The 24,442-nt window shown below is 42.6% G+C and overlaps 3 protein-coding genes across 3 annotated transcripts; 2 read left to right on the forward strand and 1 right to left on the reverse strand.

The window, feature by feature from the left end:
- Positions 1-3,688: 3,688 nt before the first annotated feature.
- LOC308165563 (polyadenylate-binding protein 1A-like) lies at positions 3,689-7,768 on the forward strand (the record flags this gene model as incomplete). Its single annotated transcript, XM_080539712.1, has 3 exons — positions 3,689-4,540; positions 4,659-5,066; positions 7,712-7,768. The coding sequence occupies 3 exons, from the start codon at positions 3,689-3,691 to the stop codon at positions 7,766-7,768; spliced, it is 1,317 nt and encodes a 438-aa protein (XP_080395838.1).
- A 3,036-nt stretch (positions 7,769-10,804) lies between these two features.
- Positions 10,805-15,630, reverse strand: lins1 (lines homolog 1; the record flags this gene model as incomplete). Its single annotated transcript, XM_080539713.1, has 7 exons — positions 10,805-10,835; positions 12,881-13,531; positions 13,861-14,050; positions 14,286-14,891; positions 14,999-15,140; positions 15,277-15,366; positions 15,610-15,630. The coding sequence occupies 7 exons, from the start codon at positions 15,628-15,630 to the stop codon at positions 10,805-10,807; spliced, it is 1,731 nt and encodes a 576-aa protein (XP_080395839.1).
- Positions 15,631-18,610: 2,980 nt separating this feature from the next.
- asb7 (ankyrin repeat and SOCS box containing 7) lies at positions 18,611-23,047 on the forward strand (the record flags this gene model as incomplete). Its single annotated transcript, XM_080539004.1, has 3 exons — positions 18,611-18,851; positions 19,896-20,501; positions 22,355-23,047. The coding sequence occupies 3 exons, from the start codon at positions 18,611-18,613 to the stop codon at positions 22,492-22,494; spliced, it is 987 nt and encodes a 328-aa protein (XP_080395130.1). The 3' UTR covers positions 22,495-23,047.
- Positions 23,048-24,442: the final 1,395 nt, after the last annotated feature.

Here is a 24,442-nt window from a genome sequence, read left to right on the forward strand (position 1 = left end):
TAAGTTTACAGGGATGCTCCACCGTTGTAAACATGTTTTCCTGGTTTGGACCTAACCTTGGCTGTAGTTGAGTAGCCCAGACAGTTTTTAGATTTTTAGATTGTATACTGCTTCCTTAGATAATGAGTAGGCCCTCATTCATTATGGAAATATGCCATGGTCAGGGCCCAACCAGGAGCAAATGCTAAAGAAGTGGAAAATCCCTGTTAGTATTGGTCAAACGTTGACACGAATGGAATTGACCCTAGTACCCTCGGTGATGTTGACAGAACAAACGTGTGTTTAGTCATAACCACTTGACAAGTGGTGGGTCAGTCCATGTCAAATCTCCACGCTGTGACACCCATCATCTCAGATTTTTCTGTATCATTATTTTGTTGATTCATATTATATTCAATCGAATTCATACCCCAAATGTGAAAGTCATGCCTGATAGTGATTTAGACACAAAGAATCAAAAACAATGGTGACCTCTCCTCCAAACCGCTCCTTCAAAATATCAGCCAGTATGGTGCCTAATGAGTGGACATAATCTAGTACTATCGCACCATATCATGTACACACAACTTTCATGACTTATACATTTGGACAGGGCCACACCTAGATTCCTAGATTAATCACAAATACATCAGAAAACAGCTTCATACACATTTTCAGACATGGAGAAATGATATTCCCTCCTGGCTGATAAAATGTGCTAAAGGATGGGTTTGGAGAGTTCACTACATCACTCACACACAATGTAAATGTTCAATTTGGGTACAATCAATTATAATTTCTCAGGGATGAAACCATATAAAAAATAAAAAAATGGTGCAGGAATACTTCTATCTGTTTCTAACTACAGAAACCATTTCAAAACAATCTAATGTTTGGGTGATTTGTCATGGAATGACTGCACATATTCCTTTATTTTCCGAACAAATATTGACATAGTGGTCCTCGCCCCATTCTCTACACACATAGTTCAACACACACACACACGCACGCACTCACGTGCACACACACATACATACATACAGACATATACACACACACACACACACCCACACACACACACGAGAAAACATTGCTGGCAGTCAATAATAGGCTATGATGCAACCTAGCAACATATCCCGGAACAGTAACCGTCCAATAAAGGTGTAATCTGTCTAAACAGACAAGACGTCTGATGTAAAACACAACCACTTGGGGTCAAAATTCTAATGTAGGCAGTCTTTTAATATCTGATGGCAGTTGGGACTTATAGTTGTCCAATTTGCACGTGCAAACCATTTTGAATACTGTGTCTAGAGACTGTTGACTAAAACTGTGGTTGAATGGTCAGCATTTTCTCATAAACATTGTTTAACATTTGTTCATGAGTATTCTGAGTTGTTAGGCATGTTTTGCTTTGCTCTGCACTATTTGCTTCAGCAAAGTGGGACCCATAAACTGGTTTGTGTGTTTTAGAGGTTAATCACTACTGCTGAAACAGTCAACAACATCTATGAGGGCCCTCTATGGCCTAGAGCTAAACCTGCTGACACACACACACAAACAAACAAAAAAAAACACACACACACACACACACACACACACCAATCGTAGGTCTCCCACTTTTTCAAAGTATCTCCTTTAATAACAAGAATAGTACTAACTGTCAGCCATCACTCCCATGTGACTCCCAAGTCCCAAGACTCCCATGAAAACCCATATTCAGAGTCCTGTTGTTATGGTAAAGGATCACTGAATGCAGGTTCAGCATCTACAGTAACTCTACCATTGTGAGCCAGTAATGATGATTATCATTATTATTATTATTATTATTATTATTATTATTATTATTATTATTATTATTATATGCCATTTAGGCATATTGCCATGCCAACGCGTTTATCCAACTTACATTGCAGCGAGTGCATACTGTACAGTTTTCAGTATATATAATCCCAGCGGGAGTCAAACCCACAACCTAAATGTTGTTAGCTCAATGCTCTACCAACTGAGCCACAGAGGACTGTAACTAACTTGGCAGACTGGATCCCCCCCCCCCCCAATGATGTCTGATCGGTTCTCCCTTACAAACAGCTCTTCAACTCACCAACTAAAGTCTCCAACACTATTGGGACCAACATTCACCTTCATCATGCAGACCAGCGACAGACACCATAGACTAACAGCCTTCGTCACTATGAAACCTTGAGTCAACATCATGGAGACTACAAAACACATCACTTGTGGAGCAGCGCTGACACAGCCTTATTTACCAAGCACCAAGCAGACGAGCTCATAGCTCTTATTTTAGAGACTCTACACTGGCTTCCTGTTAAGTTCAGAATAGATTTCAAGATCCTTCTGCTTGTTTATAAAGCTCTCACTGGCATAGCACCAGAATATCTGAAAGACCTTTTGCTAGCATATCAGCCCAATAGAGCTCTCAGGTCTTCTGACGCTGGTTTTCTCTGTGTACCACAAAAGAAGAGATTTGGTGAGACTGCATTCTCATTTGAAATATGTTCAAGTCAAGACTAAAAACCCATCTTTTTAAAAATATTGCCTTTAAATTACTAAATAATTAAATTATGATTATATAATGATTGGAGCACTTTGAGCTGCAACGTTTGCAGGAAAAGCGCTATACAAATAAAAAGTTAATATTACTATTGTAGCGAACGGGAATCTTCTAGTGTAACTCGCCCCATGCGGGAGTCAAACCCTGACCTCCCACATAACCGACGGCCGCGCTAACCATTAGACCAAGAGAGTTAACTCGCTTGGTGGAGCTGTTAACGGGCCTCATACAGGATCGTTACACTATCCTCACCGTTCGGGAGAGCGTGCCCTCACGCTTCACTATGTCAAGTCCCTCACGTGGACACGCCTCTCCGATGGCCTTCCTTCCATCCCAACTTTCTGACACCAGTGTAGCGAACGGGAATAGATTCCCGTTCGCTACACTATTATTATTATCCGTTTACTGTAGTTATATTACAAAGCATTGAGATGGGACAGTTCTGTTATTTTTGCCACCAAAATGCTAACTTTGATACACTTGGGTATCCATAAACCATAAAAGAGTTTTACTGAAAAGAAAAAGGGAAACAGCTAGAAGCAATATATGAAATCTGAAGCTTTATGTCTATACACAGTAATGTATAAGAAAAAGTTATTTAAACATGTGACAATGTGCTGTATGTTTCTACGTTGAACAGTTGTTGTAGAAAATGAACAAACAAATTAGTTTAATTAATTATATTAATAAATGTCTATTAGTTGCTACTTGGTAGTTTTGAGTCATATTTCAACTAGTCTGATTGATTTCAACTAGACTGATTTGTGATTAATATAGATCAACTCTACAATTGAATAGGTCAACTCTACAATTTAGCTTAGTTATTTTGTTCCCCCCCCCCCCCTCTCTCTCCAATGTCCTTATTCATGTTAAATACATCTGCTGGAGAAGAAATTCCTCATGAAGCCCTACATAGGTTTGCTGACTAAATGGACCCTGGCTATGGACTGTGAGGTCACAGTGTCTGAAGTTAGAATTCTAGAACATGCAGCTGGAGTTCTAGAATCCAGCTAGAGTACACATGCCGTTCATTTACCTGCAATTCATCTGTGAAGAGCTAGATAGATAAACGTTATTCATTCTTTTCAACAACAAACAATTTAAGACATGAATCCTAGTGCGGCTATTCAATGGATGGCCTCCCTGTATGTAGGAGATCTCCACAGGGATACCACTGAGGAAATGCTGCATGAGAAATTCAGCCTTTCTGGCCCGATCGTCTCTACAAGGGTGTGCAGGGACATGCTAACACAACAATCTCTTGGGTATGCCTATGTCAACTTTCAACAGCAAGCTGACGCAGAGCGTGCCCTGGACACCATGAACTTTGATGTCGTCAATGGAAGACCTATGCGCATCATGTGGTCTCAGCGTGACCCTTCTCGGAGGAACAGTGGGGTCGGCAACATCTTTGTCAAGGATTTAGTGGAGACGTTCGACAGCAAGCACCTCTACGACACGTTCTCGGAGTTTGGGAGCATCCTTTCCTGCAAGGTAGCGTCTGACGAGAATGCTAATACTAAAGGATATGGCTTTGTGCAGTATAACACCCAGGAGGCTGCTGAGAGAGCGATTAAGAGACTCAACGGCACGTTATTGAACGGCAGAAAAGTGTTCGTCGGACACTTCCAATCGCGCAAAGAACAAGAGGCTGAACTCGGATCCAGGGCCGGAGAGTTCACCAACGTGTACGTCAAGAATTTCGCAGAGGATATGGATGACCGACGCCTTCAGGAGAGGTTTGAAAGATTTGGACCAGTCCTGAGTGTCCGTGTCATGACCGATGACGCTGGTAAATCCATGGGTTTTGGATTTGTCGACTTCGAAAGGCATGAGGATGCCAAGAGGGCCGTTGATGAGATGAACGGCCAGGAGATAAATGGGAGGCGGGTCTACGTGGGCCGTGCCCAGAAGAGAGGAGAGCGCCAGACTGTGCTGAAGCGCCAGTTTGAGCAGATAAATCAGGGTCACAGGACCAGATACCAGGTGTGTGTGTATATGAACAAACATATACTGTATAAGAAAGCTCATAATCTTGGTAAGCATTGTTGATGTATTTGAGGCATGAAAAACATCTTAGTAAAACACAGTTTCTCTCTACCAGGGTGTCAATCTTTATGTCAAGAACTTGCACGATTGTTTGGACGACAAGCAGCTGCACAAAGAGTTCTCCCACTTTGGAACAATCACCAGCGCAAAGGTGATGACGGAGGGCGGACGCAGCAAGGGATTCGGCTTCGTGTGCTTCTCCTCCCCCGAGAACGCCACCAAGGCCGTGACCGAGATGAACGGCCGCATCGTGGCCACCAAGCCCCTGTACGTGGCCCTGGCCCAGGGCAAGGAGGAGCGCCAGGCTCTCGCAATCAACCAGCACGTGCAGAGTACGGCCAGTGGCTGCGCCGTTCCCAACCCAGGCATCAACCCCTACCAGGTCGCTCCCCCGCCTGGATTCTTCATGGCGGCCATCCCACAGGCCCAGAACTGTGCTGCACCGGACTTCACCAACCAGCTGGCTCAGCTGAGACCCACTCATCTCCTAGACACACCTCAGCACTTCCAGAACACGCCCACCAACGCCATGTGTCCGTCGGCTACCAGGCCTAAGACCTTCAACGCTACGAAGGCCACGCCCTCCCTGGTTCCCCCTATGATGACCTCTCAGCGCGCGGGTCAGTATATTTAGTGAAGTAACCCTGCCCCAAAAGAGCACTATCCAAACATTTGCCATAAATATCCCTTTGATTATGATTATCTTCCCTCTCAGCTACCCAGGCCTTGAGAAAGCACCCTGACAGTGCAGACGCAGCTACAGCACGGATGCACACTGTGCCCCGTAACAAGTACACAGCTGGTGTACACTACAAGCAAATGATAGGCGAGTCTATTTGTTTGTTTCAATGAATCCCCTATTAGGTTAGTATAATTACTGTTACTGATATTTATTCTCCCCCTCCCTCCAGGTGAGCGTCTCTTCTCATCTATCCACAGCATGCACCCCAGCATCGCTCCCAAGGTCACCGGCATGCTGCTGGAGATGGACAACTCTGACCTGCTCCACATGCTGGAGTCTCCACAGTTCCTGCGCTCCAAGGTGGACGAAGCGGTCGCTGCGCTGGAGGCCCACTGGGCTGAGGAGGCTGTACAGAAATCTGGCCACATCCCAGTTTGAGTTTCAAGCGGCTAACGCGTAAAAAGGGGATGCGGACTTTGAAACCTACTTCACCGATAACTATGCAAAACGAATAAATGACTTCATCACAAAATGAAATCGATTGACTCAGCTATGTCTAAAAAAAGGGTAAGCTGTAAGACTCACATTCTCAGATTCTCAGTTAAGTTTCTAATTTGGCACCTTGCTAATTTCTTGGTTTATCTGACACAGTCTTACAATGGTTCAGGTCCTATCTCCAGGACAGGGACCACTTTGTCTCAGTTGGTAACTATACATCTGACCACACAAGCATGACATGTGGAGTTCTTACAATTAAACAAAAACAAAACTGAGACAACTATTATCTTTGGAGCCAAAAAGAAGAGGCTAGTTTTTGTTGCACACCTAGAATCACTTTCCATACAATGTAAAGATCAGGTTAGAAATATCTGTGTTATTTTAGATGAAGTCAACAACAACAAATCTTTAAAATTAGAATTTTAAGAATGAGGGATTATATGTCCAAGCTGGATTTTTAAAAACGGTATCCACGCTTTTATATCTAGCAGGTTAGACTACTGCAATGGCCTTTTTCAGGACAAACAGGCTTAGACAATCACAACTCATTCAAAATGCTGCTGCAAGAGTCCTGACTAAAATAAGGAAGTTTGATCAGTCTCCCATGCTTAGAACATTACACTGGCTCCCTGTATCCACAGAATATATTTTAAAATCATTTACATTTACATTTACATTTTTGGCATTTAGCAGACGCCTTATTCCAAAGCGAATTACAATCACTACATTTGACTAAGCAAGTGAATCATCAATTCACCAGTCGTAGCAGGAAGAGTAATCTAGCTCAGGCCAGGGGCCATTGGCAGTCGTCATGAAAGAGGAAGAAAGTAAAGAAAGAAATCATGCTCCTGGTCGACAAACCTCTGATTGGTGTAGGGCCAAAATACTCAAAATACTCAATCTCAAACATGTTAGTGCCTTATGAACCTGCTAGATCCCTAAGATCATCTGGGACTGGCCTTTTAACTGTTCCAAGAGTGAGCACCCAAAGTGGAGAGGCAGCATTCGCTCACTATGCAGCAAAACACTGGAACAAGCTATCACAAGACATTAGGTCAGCCCCATCTGTATACATTTTTAAAAATAAGCTGAAGACTTTTATGTCAGCTTTTAATTTACTTTTCTAGGTTTTTAATTGATTGATTTGTTTGTATTTATTGATTTTAAACCTGAACCTTTTAAATTGTTATTGTACTTCATTTATTTTCATTTCAGCTTTTAATTTATTGAATTTTATATGATGACCTGATGACATGATTAAACTTTTTAATTGTTATTGTGTAAAGCAATTTAAAAACTATTTAATTATGTTTTTATGTAAAGCACTATGAGTTTGGATTCATTTGTATGAATATGTGCTATATAAATACATCTGCCTTACTTCATGTCATCAATAGACGATTCTGAGGTCTTTTTAGCTGGGATTAAAAAAAAAAAAAAACGACTCCCTTTTCCTCTCTGACAACAAGGTATAATGACTGAGCGAAGATCCATTTTGTCTTAATGGATCTTCCCAGCGTAGCAGCCCATTGAAAGTGATGTTCCACTTCGTTTGAATCCTCAAAGACCAGTATGACTTCAGAACCAGTCAGGACTGTGTACACTGCACACAACACTGTCTCATTATACAAGACAAACCACAATTCGATGCCGAGCAGCTGACTGGTTGTCAAGCAGCTTGAATAGTGTTCATGGGTGATTTCAAGCAGCCTGAATGGAAATGAAATGCAATCATGTTGAAGCATTTCAATAATTTAGTGAAAATGAGAGACATTAGAATGGTTCAGAGGTTGTGTGTGTGTGTGTGTGTGTGTGTGTGTGTGTGTGTGTGTGTGTGTGTGTGTGTGTGTGTGTGCTCGCTTGTGTTTGTTTGTGTGTGTATGTTTGTGTGTGTTTGTGTGCATGTGTTTGTGTGCGTGGGTTGTCAGCATATCCAGGCCCCCTGCTCAGTGGCCGAGCCCGACTCAGCATATTTCACCCCTTGACAGAACAACACATTGGGCCTGAACAGAATATCTAACAGAAACAATGGAACCAAAACACCAAACACATTCTAACCTTGAAACACCGTCTTCCACTTCTCTGGTGTTTACTTCATAGCAAAACACATGTAATGTTGATAATCTGACTCCAATTGAATTATCACTAGGAGCATAGAACTGTTGAGTGGGTGCTTATTAGGACAAGGTAGGTCAAATAGAATGAATCAATGAAGCTTTAATATAATGTATACTTGTACATATCTAGTACAAGGCAAATACTTAATGGAGAAAAGTTACATTCTAGTACAGAGGATAGAGAAAGAGAGAGAAATGACCAATGATCATTACAACACTGATACTTACATAGTTACAACATGAAGACAACAACAACAGCACCCAGGAACAAAGATGACCTCACTCACAGAACCCCAAAAGAGGACAAAAGAACTCTAGAACTATCCTCTCACTTCCACCTTTATATCATCCTGAATACCCCAGCATTGAAAACCAGGTGCCATTGATAAGGACCAACCAACCATCATTCATCTTATTGAACTCAACTCATAACATCACAGATTTTACACCTCAAGACATTCCCCTTCGGGGGGATGGTCAATTTGACTTCAGGGAATTTGCCCTCCTATACTGGGATGGAACTGTAAAGGGCTCTATGATTCAAAGACACCGTCATGACAACATGTTGAAGAACTTAAACATGTTGGTTCTGTCTCTGCTTTAGCCAACTCCTTAGTCAATGTGACGCCAAACTTTTTGGCTGAAGGAGAAACAGACAGCCACCCGGACGACATAAGTCACGTTAGACTGGTTCATATCAGCTTGTCTGCAGTCCTGCTTATGATGGGCAGGTTAGATAGATCAGATTAGATTCAACTTTATTGTCAATGCAGAGTACAAGTACCAGACAACGGAATGCAGTTTAGCGTCTAACCAGAAGTGCAAATAGTGATATAGTGCAAAACATGATATCGTTGTAGACATATAGTGCAAGGACATGATAGTGTGAAAAAAGGATATGTACAGTTATGAAATGATAAATACAGTTTGGTAGGTGTAGTAGGTAAGAGATGGATAACACTAATCTATGTTCAATAAGCTATGATAACAATATGATATGTACAGCATGGTGTATATGGATGTATATATAGAAACTAATATGAAAAATGGGGTATATAGTCTAAAATATGTGTCCAAATATGGAAGCTACATAGGGAAGGCCTTTTGGCAGCTTAACATTCAAGTATAGAAGTTCCACTGGTGATTCACTCAATGACGCATGACAAAGCAGGCTCTGCGTGCACATTGTGTGGTATGTCCCTCTCTTTCTTTATTTCATTTATTTTCATTATTTCTTTATCTGCCTGTCTTTGCAGTGCCTCTCTCCCACTGACCAGAGTATAAGGTTTATCGTATTGGTTATCTTTATAGTTAAGTTTATCAACTTTCTCAAGTATGAGAAACATTTGTAATATGTTGATTCAAGGATCGGAACGCAACAGCTTTGACTGCTTTTAGGTCGTAGTTCATGTAATAAAGAATGAACTGAAGCACAATAATGATTCTATTTGATCATAGCTTCTGTAGACTTCTGTAGATAAGATTTTACGTAACTTTTCAATTCCAAGAGTACAGTCAATTTAAGACCATGAATCATCTGTCGTCTGAGGAATGTATTGGTTTTAATAAATTATATTGTGTAAATTGTTGTTGTGATTGTCTGTGATTTTAAATGTGTTTTTGATTGTTCATCAAAAGTACATTTTGTAGGCAGGGCTCCCTTGAAAAAGAGTACAGGGTCCCAGTGGGACACGCTGCCTAAATAAAGGCTTAGTAATAATAATAACATCACAGCATGCAAATACCAACATCTCAAAGCATAAAACATAAGACATGAGAATCAAAGCTGGGTGAGAATTTCATCATCTGGTGAGGATCTTATTTGGTGTGATTTTTATAGGGTGGTATTCTAAAAGAGTGATTAGTTGGCTCCAGTCATAACAATAGCAATTATCCTTTTTAAGTGCTGATGACTTCATATGGGCGATCCAGCATTGTGGCCAAATATCCTTCAAACTCTTAGTTGTAACCAGTACCAGAACAATAAAATCAGTGCGAAATAACATCTTTATCACCCCAGAGACTTCACATGTTTTCAGAGAGCAGAAAAGCTCTCTGCACAGCACGAATGTAGAGGATCTGTACCTTCATTGACCTATAAAACAGAACAGAGGCTCTATTCAGCCCAACTCAGCCATGTATCACAGGGCTTAACTCCTGGATCACAACAAAAAAGCAGACACTCACCTGAAAAAGCCAACTTCACTTCAACCTTTTTCACTCATACTGTATAGCTCCCACCATCCGTTTCAAACAGCCTCTGGCTCAGACAGGTATAAAAAACCAGGTTGAGCGATGGCCAGTCACATCCCAGCTTGGAAAACCCCCCAGCAACAAAAACAGGTAGATTACCATACAAGCTCCAAGGTCATAGGTACCTAGATTCTAACAGACTCACCTGTCCTCCGTTACTCCTCTAGTTGAGAGACCAGGTTGGGTCAGTCCTGTCTTAACCAGGTTGCCGCTACTTCTGTGTTTACGGTGGGAAACTACAAAAGCATGACAGGACGGCTCTGTCCCTCCACACAGCGGGTAGGCATGCAGGCAGGTACTCTCTCTCTCTCTCTTTCTCTCTCTCTCTCTCTCTTTGTTTGACATTCTTTAGGGTCACACCCAGCTTAGGCACAATTGGTGTGTTTCTTCAGTAGTAGGCAAAGATAGAGGCTAACAGACCGCCTCCCAACAATATACACATACACACACACACACACACACACACACACATACACACACACACACACACACACACACACACACACACATACACACACACACACACACACACACACACACACACACACACACACACACACACACACACACACCACACACACTCACCTGTAGCCAGAGGCGCCCTCAGGGGATCCTGGTTTGCATTGTGCTCCAGATAAAGCAGACAGGCGATTACAGGATACTATTCCACACATTAGTCCCTCTAGTAAAACACAGGAGATAAGAGGGTGAATACAGTGCCCTGCATAAGTAATGGGACAGTGAAGCATTTTGTCTTCTTTTGGCTCTATAGTTGAACTTTTTTTTTTTTTTTTAAGTGGGGCAGTCCCATCCATATATAAAAAAATATTGGACAGATCTAGTGAAGACAGACAGGAAAGTAAGGAGAGAGGGCATGTCAGCAGGGCATGGGCCGGATTCGAGCCCATGCCGACATGCTAGACCACTGGACCACCCGAGGCCACAACTACTCCAAAGGTTTTGAAATCAAACAATTAATATAAAGTATAGATTGTCTGCTTTTATTTAAGGGTATCTTTATGCATGTTGGTTTCACCATTCATAAATGATACAACACTTTTTACACATAGATTTCAGGCCACCAAAAGTAATAGGACAGATACAGATTCATATCATGTCCAAACTAAGCTCTCATGTTTAATATTTGATCAACAATCCTTTGCAAGCAATGACTGCCTTAAGTCTCTCTTTGACCCAATCAGGCACTGGGTATCTTCTCTGGGGCTATTCTCTCTTCTTTTTCCAGACCTCTGCAGGCTTTTTTGGGTACTTTAGGAAATGGTAAATGGACAGCATTTATATAAAGTTGAATTTATATAGCGCCTTTTTTGCTGCTCCAAAGCACTTTACAACGGCCTCTCATTAACCCATTCACACACCAACATGCAAGGCGCTGGCCCGCTCACTGGGAGCAATTTTGGGGTTCAGTGTCTTGTCCATGGACAGTTCGACATGTGGCCAGTTGAGGCTCGAACTGCTGATCTGCCAACCTTGTGATCATTAGACGGCGACTCTACCTCCTACGCCACAGCCGCCCCAGCCGGAAACTGTAACCTGACCATCCCTTTTTAGGATAACTAGTGGTTTGCACCTTGCAGTGAATTCTCTGTAGTTCAGCAGGTGAGGTATTTTGTGGACGGTAGTCTCTGACACGTTCACACCTACCTCCTGGAAAGTGTGAGTGGGACTGTGGGTCTTCCTTGGTCTACCAGCATGTTTGCCAGGGTTGAGCTCACCATTGCTGAGCTTTTTTGCCTAGGGCAAGCCTAAGGCTTTAGCTATGTTTCTATTTTTTAAGATATTTACACAAATGGCATCAAATAAAAGCTGAGAATCTATATATTTAACCTCATATAATAGTAATGCTTTGAATTCATATCCAGTAAAATGAATAAAAAGCCTGTCCCATTACTTATGCAGGGCACTGTATTACAGGAGGGGTGAGGTGGATGAATGAAAGATGAGGAGAGGATAAACAGACAAGAGATGGAAAATAGACAGCCTTGTTGTTGACTTAGCCAAGTGATGTTTAAAGTGGCTTTGAGGGGATGGGACAAAAAACAAACACCAGAGTGTATGCGTATTGGTTTAGGAGGTGTGTGTTAACCTCAGTTGGGGAAACAAAGCATTTACTGCTCTGAGTATACTTAGGATAAGCACGAAGATTCAAATTGAGAGAATCATTAGTAAACGTATCTTTTCATAAAAAAAGACTTATTCACCTGATCCCCCAATAGAGAATTCCAATTACATTTACAAACTGGACAACAGAGAACATTTCTGTTCGATTTCTATAATAGAAATAGCTATTATATTATGATCTAAATATAGGTATTTCAAAATGTAATTTGAGACATAAAAAAAACAAGGAGGCAAAAATAACAATTAATTCATGTTTATTGAGCTGGGACGGAGGTCAACACAGATCTGCTCATTGTCTCAATCTGTGTCAGTAGTTTTAGAAGCGAGGTGGGATTGTATGGGAAGAGCTTCCTGCTGTGTAACCTAGCAACCACTGCTCCCAGCTCTGATAGGCATGTGACTGTTTTCCTGTAAGTGACACCATGAGGAGAGAGACCGTCACTTTGAGAAGTATCCTGAGTAGGGCCTGTCATACAAAGTCCCTGTCCTGACTGGGTCACTTGTATAGGGCCTGGTCGGCTAAGCCCACTCTCTCCATCCTGTCCAGGGCGTGGTCCGCTCCCTGTCTGATGTCTAGGGTGGTACCCAGTCTGAGCCCGTAGTGAACCAAGTGGCTTCTGTCCGTTCTGTGTCTCCTTGATAGAGCCTGACTGTCCGCTCGTTGTCCGCTGTGTCGAATTGAGCCCACACGGCTTCAGTTCTCCTTCCTCTGACCCTGTGTTTTCCCCACCTGTGTACAGTGAACGGTTTGGGACTTCCATCTCCTCCGTCTCAGACTCACCTGAGCTATCGTAGTCCACTAGGCGGAGAGGAGAGGCCAGAGTGATCCCGCTCACTGACGGTACACACAGGCTGGGCTGGGGGGGCAGGCTGGACCGCACTCGGTCTGGATCGGTGGTGGCCCCTGAACCTCCATCTTGGCTCGCTCCAGACACACTGTCAAAAGGTACAGGCGTTGTTGACCTTTGAACCTCATCTCTCCAGCTAGCCAGCCTCTGTTTTAGGTCTGGTGCCTCCATCTTCTGACAAGCCGTGCAAAAACCTTCCCAGTCACCCCGGAGGTGTTTCAGGTAGCGCACGAGGTACTCCAGGAAGCAGGTTTCCGTGGAGATGAGGAAGTCGAGGAGGATGCTGTGATCGAAGGACACACTCCGGAGGAGGAAGAGGAAGTGGCAGTGAGGGTTGGCGCCCACGGCACAGGCAGCAGCATCAGTAGCAGCGTCTGGCACTGACACCCTGCTGGGGCACACAGACAGAGAATACGGTTGCCAGTCTATTTCAGATTTTATTGTCATACATTATTCAAAAACTATTAATTATTCTTTTTCTTGCATTAAGGATAGTAAATGTTTCCTTCTCCATCCATCCATTATAAACTGTATTTTAATCCAAAACTATTTACAATTAGAGATTACAGGGATATTCTCCCTGGAGTAATTTAGGGCAAAGTGCCTTACTCAAAAGGCACAAGTGGTGGTGTACCAGGCAGGATTCGAACTCATGACCTTCAGATCATCAGTCCAACTCATGATCCCCCTAGACCACTAACCCCTAGGTATGTATACCTGTGATGAAGGTACAGTAAGAGTAAAGCCTTGGCTCCCTCTACCATGTCATCATCCTGCTCCCCAAACACCAGAGAGACCCAGGAGCAGGAGCAGGAGTGGGACCCCTGCTTCACCTGCACCCCACACTGGCCAAGGAACAGCAGCAAGGCAGCCAGGTAGCCATGCACGTCTATGGCATGTTCTGCACCTTGTTGAGGGGACAGAGAGAAAAGAGCACTCAGAGAAATAGTAGGTATGCATTGTAAAGGAAATATTGCCCCCTACTGTGGAAATTGTGCAAATAACCAAGTACAATATGAATGATTATTATTATCTCTACATTGAAAAATAGCAATAAGGTTATATTACGGTAATCCAGAATGTTTGGTTAAGAAAAACATATTGCAGAGCTTAGGGTTTGACCTTTTTTATGAATAAATTACCTTTCCCACCAGCAGACTGGATCTTGTACTCCAGTGACTTGAGGAGAACCAGACTAACCGCCCGCAACATCACAAAGTCTGACCCATCATCACTTCCGTCACACGAAGGGCTCGTCCCTCCAAAGAACACGGCTGCTGACTCCACCGGAACACACTGCAACCAATCGCCGTCCACTGCCTGTAACACATCATCAGCCAGCGTGCACATGTCACCGGGCATGTGGCGGTCTCCGGGCATTGCGGTTGGCATTTCTCCTAAAGCCATGTCCTCTCCAGCCTTGTGGAGCAGGGTTCTCTTCAGGAGCAGCAACACACGCTTCTTCACAAAATAATCCACCTGAGAGGCGACTATCCGCAGGAGTGCTGAGGCATGCGTGTGTGTCAGCCTCTGACTCTGGGAACAACAGATACTGGTCCCTGCTTTGACCCTGGCAGCGGTGAGCACTTCCAATAGGTCAATGAGAGTAGATAGAGTGGTGCCCCAATCTGCAGTGTTATCGGCATACAATTCAGAGTATTTATAATCCACTCTCTCTCCTGGGAGAATATTTGAGTACAGAGCGATGAAAGCTGGGTCAAATGCTGCTAGAAGTTTCTCCAGAGTCTCTGAAAGGGGAAGAGGAACATATGTTTAGTTAAAATATAAAACACACAAATGTATCAAATTGTGTATTTTGATTTAGACAAACCAGACAGCAATAGCTTCCGCATACCAGGTTCACATCCATGCCATCCTTTCAGTACTGATTTAATGCCAGCGGTGAGTGACCAAAGGCATGCGTCTAGTTCATTGCAAGGACTGGGGTTCTGAAACACTTCCAAACACTTCCTCTCCCAGGTCTGATTGACTGTATTCTATAAAGTGAAAAGGAGAACAGAGGTTATAGTGGTTCAAGAGACAAAGGGCCTTGTGTGAGACCTTCCAGTCCACAGGTCAGAAGGTGTGACGACAAACACATGGAACGAACCTGAAGACTATCTGAATACTCACAGTACTCTGGAGCTCAAAGAGAACGTATGATAATACACTCTTCGCAGCGAGATGAGATATCAATCTGTCTTTGGAGTGGAATAGATTAACCTGTTGAGGAGGCAAAGAACAGTTAGAGCTCTCAAGATCACAAAGAATACAATGTGGTATTAGTGTATTAATGTAGCATAGTGCTAACAACACTAAGGTTGTGGGTTCGTTTCCCACTGGGACCATACATATTGAAAAATGTATGCACTCACTGCAAATGCTTTGGATAAAAGCGTCAGCTAAATTACATTATATATAGTATAAATGTATGTGTTCCAATCAAACACAGGACAGTAAACTCACAAGTTTTGACATGAGACCCATCTCCTGGTATAATATCTGAGAGATATCACTGAAATAAAGGCTAGTTTCCAGAGAGAGGCTTTGAGATGTCAACTTCGAGTTTATTTTCTCCACCAGAGTCAGCCCAACACAGGTAAGATCACTTCTGTCCAGACAATAATGTTCTGAGGATGCTTGGGGATCTGTATGTTGGTCCAGATGTGCATCTCTGCTCTGGACGTTCTGGGTACCATCCAATATCAATTCACAAACACAACTGAACATGGTGGATGCCAACTCATGTGTGCTCTTTGTAGGTGATGCTCCTGTCAATAAACTTATGTACACATCATTTAGAACATGGAAGTTGGCGTCCATGTTGATGCAGAACGTGGTATCGTCAGAGATTTCACTGGTAGGTGCAATCTGATAAAGGAGAATGTGCAAAGAGTTAGTCAGAAATCGATTCAACTACTTACAGTAAGCAAGCATTGTGTGGACAGCCGTCACGGTGACAACAGATGAATTAAACTTACGATATTTCCCTTGTCCTGTATCTTATTTCTACGCCGACAGAGTTAATCGTGTATGCATTATGGAACCTGTTTAACAGAATAAACACTTAAAAGTAGAGCTACATGGGTAAATGCCGGCTTTGTATTTAGCCTACCAAGAATTAAAAACAAGCATGCTGCCAACGTTTTCTTCCTGTTTGATTTCCGTTGCATCCTGGGAGCTGTAGTACAGAACGTCTAGTTTGTGCGTAACATTTTGACACACGCGATACAAATTAATCGTACGAAAATATTCTCACGTAATCTACACACGGTAATCACACAATACGACTAATGTTTGTCTTGACATTTTAAATTTGATTTGGGATTTTGGGCTTTATGTACACACAGTATCACGTGACTGAACGCGGAAGTACAACAACATTTTAGAGAGCAGACAAACAGTGTGCTGCTTGTGTAAAACAATATGGAAAGACCGAAAAGAATTCAAGCCATACTTCATCACTTATTGATGAAGTAGAAGTTGAGTTAAACGCTGGAGCCATTTAAATTGTTTAAGGAGTTTGTAAACGACAGAGACAGCTGAAGGTTTGCAGCAGTTTATTTTGACAGCTCAAATTCCTCGCGTCTGGAACCTGATTGGCTAAACAAGCCCGTTGAATTGGGGGTTCGTGTCGGGTGTGTGGACTAGGGCTGCGTTCGTAAATACGCTCTGGAAATCTAATCAACACTCATGGAACGCCTCTTGTCCAATCAAATTACTCGGTCGCTCTATAACGTTGAACCCAGTGTGCGCTCCGGCGCTGTCAGAGCAAATTTACGAACGCACCCTATGGCTAGAGAGCCTGCAAGTCAGGCAGCTAGCTTCGTATTTTAAGTAAGATTAATGCTTTGTATTATTATAGCTAGCCAATACTCATGTTGTGCAATTGAACTATTGTTGACTGTTCGACTTAGTCAGATGTTAATGTATCCGTAATTACGAATGTTTTAAAACTCTGAAATCCTGTCAGCTGGGGAACAGGGAAGCTAACGCTGGAGGCTAGTGAGGCTAGCTCATATCTCTAGCTAGCTGGCTAACTAACCATCACTAGGCGACGCCGCCTCATTCTAACGTATGCTTTCATGTTTACTGTTGATATATCTACCTACGTACCTCATCGCGTTATATCAAAGTATGGTGGTAGCTATAAGCAGCACAAAATAAGTCAGAAAGGGAGTGGAACTATGGGGTTGGGGGGAAAAGAGCTAGCTAGCTACCACTCCATTGTTCGTTGCTTGCAAATAGTTGGATAGCTAGCCTGGTCCTAGCTAGCTCGGTCAGGGGCTACTTAGCCAGATGTTTAAAGACCTCGTAGCCTGTTATGTACATTGTGTTTAACGGTGTTAGCTAGTGTATGTTGTCCATAACGTGTCTTTTGATAGCAACTAACAGCAAGTTTGAATGACAGACTTACAGCAGCTGACCTTCCAGTAATCAAACCAGCTGATTGATTGTAATTGTTTTGGTTTGTGCTGCTTGTTAGCTGTGCTAAACCTAGACTAGCTATAGCTAGCTACTAAATGTTTGTTTTCAAAACTAACAGTAAGTTGGCTCCCGAATGTAGTGACGCAAATAACTCTGTTTATAGTTATCTGCTTTGTCAACTAAACTAAAGTGTTGACTCTTATTCAACAGTGTCACTGAAATGTGGCATTTGTACATTAACATTGCGTATTCGGCCCCAACTGTCTAGAAAAGGCCCAACGTTTGGGTATCGAGCTTGTGAAATAGTATAGGACATACAATAACACAATGCAATCAATGTAAGATAATTGGCCCTTTTTTTTCATATTTCCAAATCCAGCATAGCTATCGTAATCAAAATGATGTTCTCAGAAGAGAAGATTTCAGTGTTTAACTGTCTCTTTACTTTTCAGTGTTGGTGCAAACCTATCCATGAATTCAGCTGAATTCATAACTGCCTGCCCTGAACGAGAGACACATGACAATCAGAGCACAGCTGCGAGCTTGAGAAAAGGTGAATGTCATTGGTGGAATGTCTTAAGATTGATTTGCCACACACAATTGTTAATTGTGCCCTAACACTAGGGCAATTGTGCTGCAGTGGTCAACCCTTTCCTGCATTCGAAAACTTGAATCAATTAGATGTAGTCATCCATCCCTGAATGGTTGATTCAGGTGTGGAAGTGCTTATCTGGTAGCTATATATGCCATTTAGCTAACGCTTTTATCCAAAGCGACTTACATTGCAGTGAGTGTGAGTGACGGCTATCCATACTTTTCAGTATATATGGTCCCAGCGGGAATCGAACCCACAACCTAAGCGTTGTTAGCGCTGTGCTCTACCAACTGAGCCACAGAGGACCACACTGGTAGCTCGTTAGGACCAGTGTTAGTGAACACTGCTGTGGAGTGTTTTAGTTAATCCGATCTCTTCACAGCCTTGAAGACATCATGCTCTTATCCTGTTCTACCACTGTTTCCATACAGAGGCTTGGCGTGGATGACACCTCCCATTACGAGATGTAACAGGATGCTGAACCATCACTGTAGAAGGAACCCCGAGCTTCAAGAGGAGCTGCAGATCCAGGCTGCAGTGGCAGCAGGGGATGTGTACACGGTCAGGAAGATGCTGGAGCAAGGCTACTCTCCCAAGATCCGAGACGCAAACGGCTGGACACTGCTCCACTTTTCTGCTGCCAAAGGGAAGGAGAGATGTGTTCGGGTCTTTCTAGAGCACGGAGGTGAGGGAGATTGACATAATTTTAAAACGGCCAATGAATTCAGTTGTGTCCTCTTCATGTTGATGGCTGTGCTTCCCCATATATTATTTTGTTGATAGTAGGCTTGAATCCTAAAATTGGGGGTGGTAGCAGAGAAGGGGGTCTAGAGGGAAGGCTTCACCATGTAAAAGGATAAGTTGGGGGTCCCTTCACCTTCATAAAGAAACAGAGTGGCAAAGAAAACAGTTGTAACGCACCTGTGACCTAAAAAGCTCAAATTTGTTCATTAATACATCAACTCAGCCATTTTGGATTCTTGGCCTATAGGTGGCAGTATGTGTTCTAGGAATGTCAGCTTGTTCTCTGGTCCAAACTCCAGGCAAATAGAAGAATGCTAAAATAACATCATGGCTTGTTAGAGTACATTTTTTACATCTTGTGTCGTTCCTTAGGGTAGTTGAGCAGTGCATGTATAATCCTGTAGTTCAAAAGTACACAGATGTTTAGAATGTAGTGCCTGTTGATTTTCTACGTTGTACAGTTGGGGTTCTTCATTACTTAGTCCAGACGTTGCTGTAGATTTAGGCTATATCAGTGAGAAAGTGATGTACTTAGTTGACTGTTAGAATGGTGTTGTACCAGAGACACTGTGTATTACATCCCTATTTATATAGGTATTGTGGATATGTGGGAATTCAACCATTTTTAATAAGGGTAAATGAGTCCTTTTCCTCCTCAGTATTCAGACGGTACAAGCATTACCGACAATCTATCTTTGCTAATTGAAAAGGCAGGACTTAACCTATGGCCTCTGTTTCACACCCTTCTGTCTCACTGATGTTAATTGTTCTAATGCAAGCCCAATAGTCTACTCCTTTCACACTGCAGCAGGCTTTCATCTTTATTAGGCTGCCACTCAATCATCTCTCTCTCTCTGCATTCTCCTTGATCTCTCTCTCTCTCTCTCTCTCTCTCTCTCTCTCTCTCTCTCTCTCTCTGACACCCCTACACTCTCTCTCTCTCTCTCTCTCTCTCCCTCTCCCCCCCTCTCTCTTTTTCCTCCAGCCGACCCCACAGTGAAGGACTTCATCGGTGGCTTCACGGCGCTGCACTACGCCGCCATGCACGGCAGAGCTCGCATCGCCCGACTCATGCTGGAGTCCGAGTTCCGCAGCGACATCATCAACGCCAAGAGCAACGACGGCTGGACTCCCCTGCACGTGGCCGCCCACTACGGCCGCGACTCGTTCGTTCGGCTCCTCCTGGAGTTCCGGGCGGAAGTGGACCCCCTGAGCGACAAAGGGACCACCCCACTACAGCTGGCCATCATCCGCGAGCGCTCGAGCTGCGTCCGGATCCTCCTGGACCACAGCGCCAACATAGACATTCAAAATGGCTTCCTCCTGCGCTACGCCGTCATTAAAGGTAACCACTCCTACTGTCGCATGTTCCTGCAGAGAGGAGCGGACACCAACCTGGGGCGCCTGGAGGACGGGCAGACCCCCTTACACCTTTCAGCCCTCAGGGACGATGTTCTCTGTGCCCAGATGTTGCATACATACGGGGCAGACACCAACACAAGGAACTATGAAGGCCAGACGCCCGTGGCTGTGTCGGTTAGCATGTCTGGGATCAGCCGCCCCTGCTTGGACTTCCTCCAGGAAGTCACCAGTAAGTCTGCTCTACTGGTGTTCAGCTCGTGTGGGTGGGGATATACTGAGGGAGGACCTAACTGGATGATGCTTTTCTATATATGTATGATAGTCATCATCTAAATCAAATCAAATCAAATCAAATTGTATTTGTATAGCGCATTTCTTACAAGATGCAACTCAATGCGCTTCACACAATGAAAATGTTCAGTCAATCAGTCAATCAATCAATCAATACTGACAGAGCCGCGAGCAGGCAAAAGTAAAAAACCTGTATACTATGTAGCCAGGAAAACATCTATGTCAATATAGTATGCAATTAATCTACATCTTGGGTTGTATCGACTCATTTGTTTGTGTGTGTGATGGTGGTGGTAGTTGTTAGTTGGCTATGGGAGTCACTGTCCTGAAACATGAAAATAAATCTGTAGGTGATGTGGGTGGGGTGATGAGAAAAGGGTTCCAAGTTGTGCCCAAGAAAGTGATAGAGCTAGATTGTAAGCTGAGAGGAGGAGAAACTCCAGAAATGTACAGAGAGAGAGAGAGAGAAAGAGAGAGAGACACACACAGAGGGAACTTTGCCAACACAAGGTTATAATGACCAGTGTTCAGTCTCGGAACAATTGAGGATTGGGGGGGGAGAAGGGGAGGGGGGGGGGGGGGGGGGCACACGTTACCTGAAGCACTAATAATTTAGGAGGCACAATGCCTGCATTCCTCTTCTGCCGTGCTCACTGAACTTTGATATCAAAGAGTTTCAGACATCCATGTGAAGTCAGCCCCATTCAGAGGCTCATAACGATCAGTCGGATCGGATATCCACTGGGTTATTGATTACAGGACTACCTCAGTGGAATAACCCATCTGCCAGTGCTATGAGACCTTGTTAGAGAGAGCATGATTGGCAACCAGCTCTTTTGAAGGCCATCATACACAGACACACAGTCACACACACACACACACACACACACACACACACACACACACACACACACACACACACACACACCAGTGTTACTATACATCTATGGTTGCCACCTGTCGACACAGAAAACTAAACTTGATGGATTGATGGACTTGTAGGCTGTTTGTCAGGAGGGAATAGAAAGTAGAATACATCTAACACGTTCCCTTCCTCCATAAGAAATTGAAAGTTTATTTTTTATTTTTCATATATGTCATCTCTAAAGGCTCATCTGTGCTTGAATGAAGAATAGGTGATGTAAATTGTCTGGGGAACCGTGCTTATCCAGCCCAGAGTCAGCTGAAGCGGAGAGTGGAGAGTGGAGGAGAGCTGTACTAGTGACAGTAGACAGGCCGGCAGCTGGGCCCGGCCAAACCCTTTGTTGTGGTTCCCCCAGCTGGCTCTGGTTGTGGGTGCTTCCCGTTGCAGAGGGAGGGAGAGAGAGATGCAGCAGAGATGCGCCCCCCCCCCCCCCCCCCCCATTACACTGATAAAACTCCAGTGCCCACTTCCTGGAACTGAAGAGATTTTTCCTGTAGTTAACAAATATTGTTGAGTACAGCTGATAACAGAGTGCTTGTTGGCCTTGAGAACAGAAAGTGCCGATTTTGGAATTTGTATTAAGGTTTTGGGGTTGTGCTTGTTCTGAAGTGATTGTCTTTCAACCTAAGGATGAACAGGTGTCTGTGGAAAACGATAGCATCAGAAGCGTACCAGTAGAGAACCAAGGCACATATTTGTTTCAGAGGATCCACTCATAGCTTGTTTTATAATTGTTGAGGGAAAGATTTGTCTCCACCTGCGGTACCACACCCAGTCATTAATGTGCTGAATTCAGGCTTGTGGGAGTTACTACGAAGGTGATTTATTATTTGATTTGTGAGTAACACATTTATCTTCTCTTTCAGGGCAACCCAGGACTTTGCAAGACATGTGTCGGATTAAAATCAGAAATTGCATTGGCCTACAAAGCCTCAAGTTCCTGGAAGATCTACCTATCGCTAAGGTCATGAAAGACTACCTAAAACATAAGTTTGACAATGTCTGATAGCAGAGCTTACATCCAGAAGAGGCAGACACGGAGTACTGTATGTTCTCTGGTTTCATCCAAGACTATGCAAGCATTGTGTTCCTCTCTCTTTGTGGTGAGCCTGGAGGAAAGGGTGCACAGGTTTTTATACAACCTCAAGAGGTCACTTTGTAACCTCACTTAAATATATGGATGGTGGAGGTACTCTCTCTCTCCCCCACCTTAGCATTTTGCCTTTGGATCAATAGCTGAAGACTGGAAAGGTAAATGTTTCAGTCATGAAAGATGATTGATGAATTGATGCAGTGAATTGTGTGTGCAATTGATGCAGTGAATTGTGTGTGTTGTGGAATAAAGTGTATTTGATGAAAATTAGACTATCATCACTGCTGTAATGTTACCCAAGGTCTTTTACATGATGTCCTAAATGTTTCAGCTATCTGTCTGCATATTGCCAACACGTTTTATTTTGTTGATATTAAGTCTTCCTGTTCATTTTCATAAAACAAGAAGAAAAAAAAGTGAGAAAAGAGGATGCCATTGTCTTTGACGTTTACAGACATGTAAAACTTTTGTGCCTGCAGAGGTTACAGATTTTAAAAATTGTTTTAAATCTTATTCTACAACCAATGTAATTTGTTTCCTATATTGGTCAAAAACCACCTCCAGAGTACTGGTATTACAAACCTCAATGATGAGTCAGATAAGACATTTGAGTTGATTATTGGTTCTGGAGTTGTACAAGGAAGCAGTAAATGAGATACAGAGATAATAAACCCCCCACATAAACCCCCCTTCTGGTAAGCTGCTTTAATACCTGAATAGTAATACTGTAGTTACTCAAGTACACTGTTGTAAAAACATTGTTAACATGTTGATACATAGTTGATCAGTTTCTTTGTACACAAGAGAGTCAGAGATTCTTCCTCTTGTCGTAACAAACCGTTCAGCTGCATTACTAGAATTACAAAGCAATTACTAAGTGACTTCAACATGTTGGTACAATAATGTTACTAGTGTGATTACATAGTTACTACACAGGTATATAGTTATTTATGTATTTATTTTAAATATACTTTAGGGCATTTCTGCTTTTGCTGGGATAGAGATTGACAGGAAGGATAGGTGAGAGAGGAGGGATGACATTCAAGATATTTTGAGGGTCTGAATCGAACCAGGAACCTTGCGATAATATGGTATGTGTATTAGTGTGCTACATCACTAGTCATGATATTTTAAGTGTTAACACATTCACAACAGGAAGAGCTCAAGAACTCAATCATGCATAGTTTGGTGAACTGTCTGCATTTAATCTAAATGTATAGACAAACATAATCATTAAAAATCAAAATGTAAATAATTGTCATATATGTACAGCAAATATTTTTCTAGAATTATTTAAGCAATCTCCTGTATTATTAATGTATTTGAATTTGTTGGAAGGTATTGTGCATTGTTTGACGTGGCCTATGTATTGTTTTTGTGTGAGATAAGGTCTTATAAGAGTTAAACTATTTAGTTAGTCAAGAATAATTTGGAATCAAATGGTTTTATTTTGTGGGAGACAGAAGGGGTTGCTAGATTTAAAATGGCTTATTCTTTTACATAAGACAATACATCTGTTATGAAGAATATACTGTGAATTTTATGATTAATTTAGAAGCTTTTACTAAATAAGAAAATATAGGAGTTTTTACAAATCCTCTTAAAATATTCATCATCATGTCACAATATTATGGCCTATAACTTTTGAATTTTTGTGTTTAAATTGCCAACCTTGATGACAATGCCCCTTTTGAATTCAAAACAAACTCAACATATCAATTACTTCACATTGTAGTCGAAATAATTTGAATGGTTATTCAAGCAAATTGTGATTTTAACTGCCTCACTAATCTTTATTAAAAATGTTTACAGAGATTTGCCATAATGAAGTATTGTCCCACCATCTGAAAACGCTATTCAA

The sequence above is a fragment of the Nansenia antarctica genome, assembly GCF_963989245.1.
Source record: "Nansenia antarctica genome assembly, chromosome: 9".
NCBI classification, from domain to species: domain Eukaryota; kingdom Metazoa; phylum Chordata; class Actinopteri; order Argentiniformes; family Microstomatidae; genus Nansenia; species Nansenia antarctica.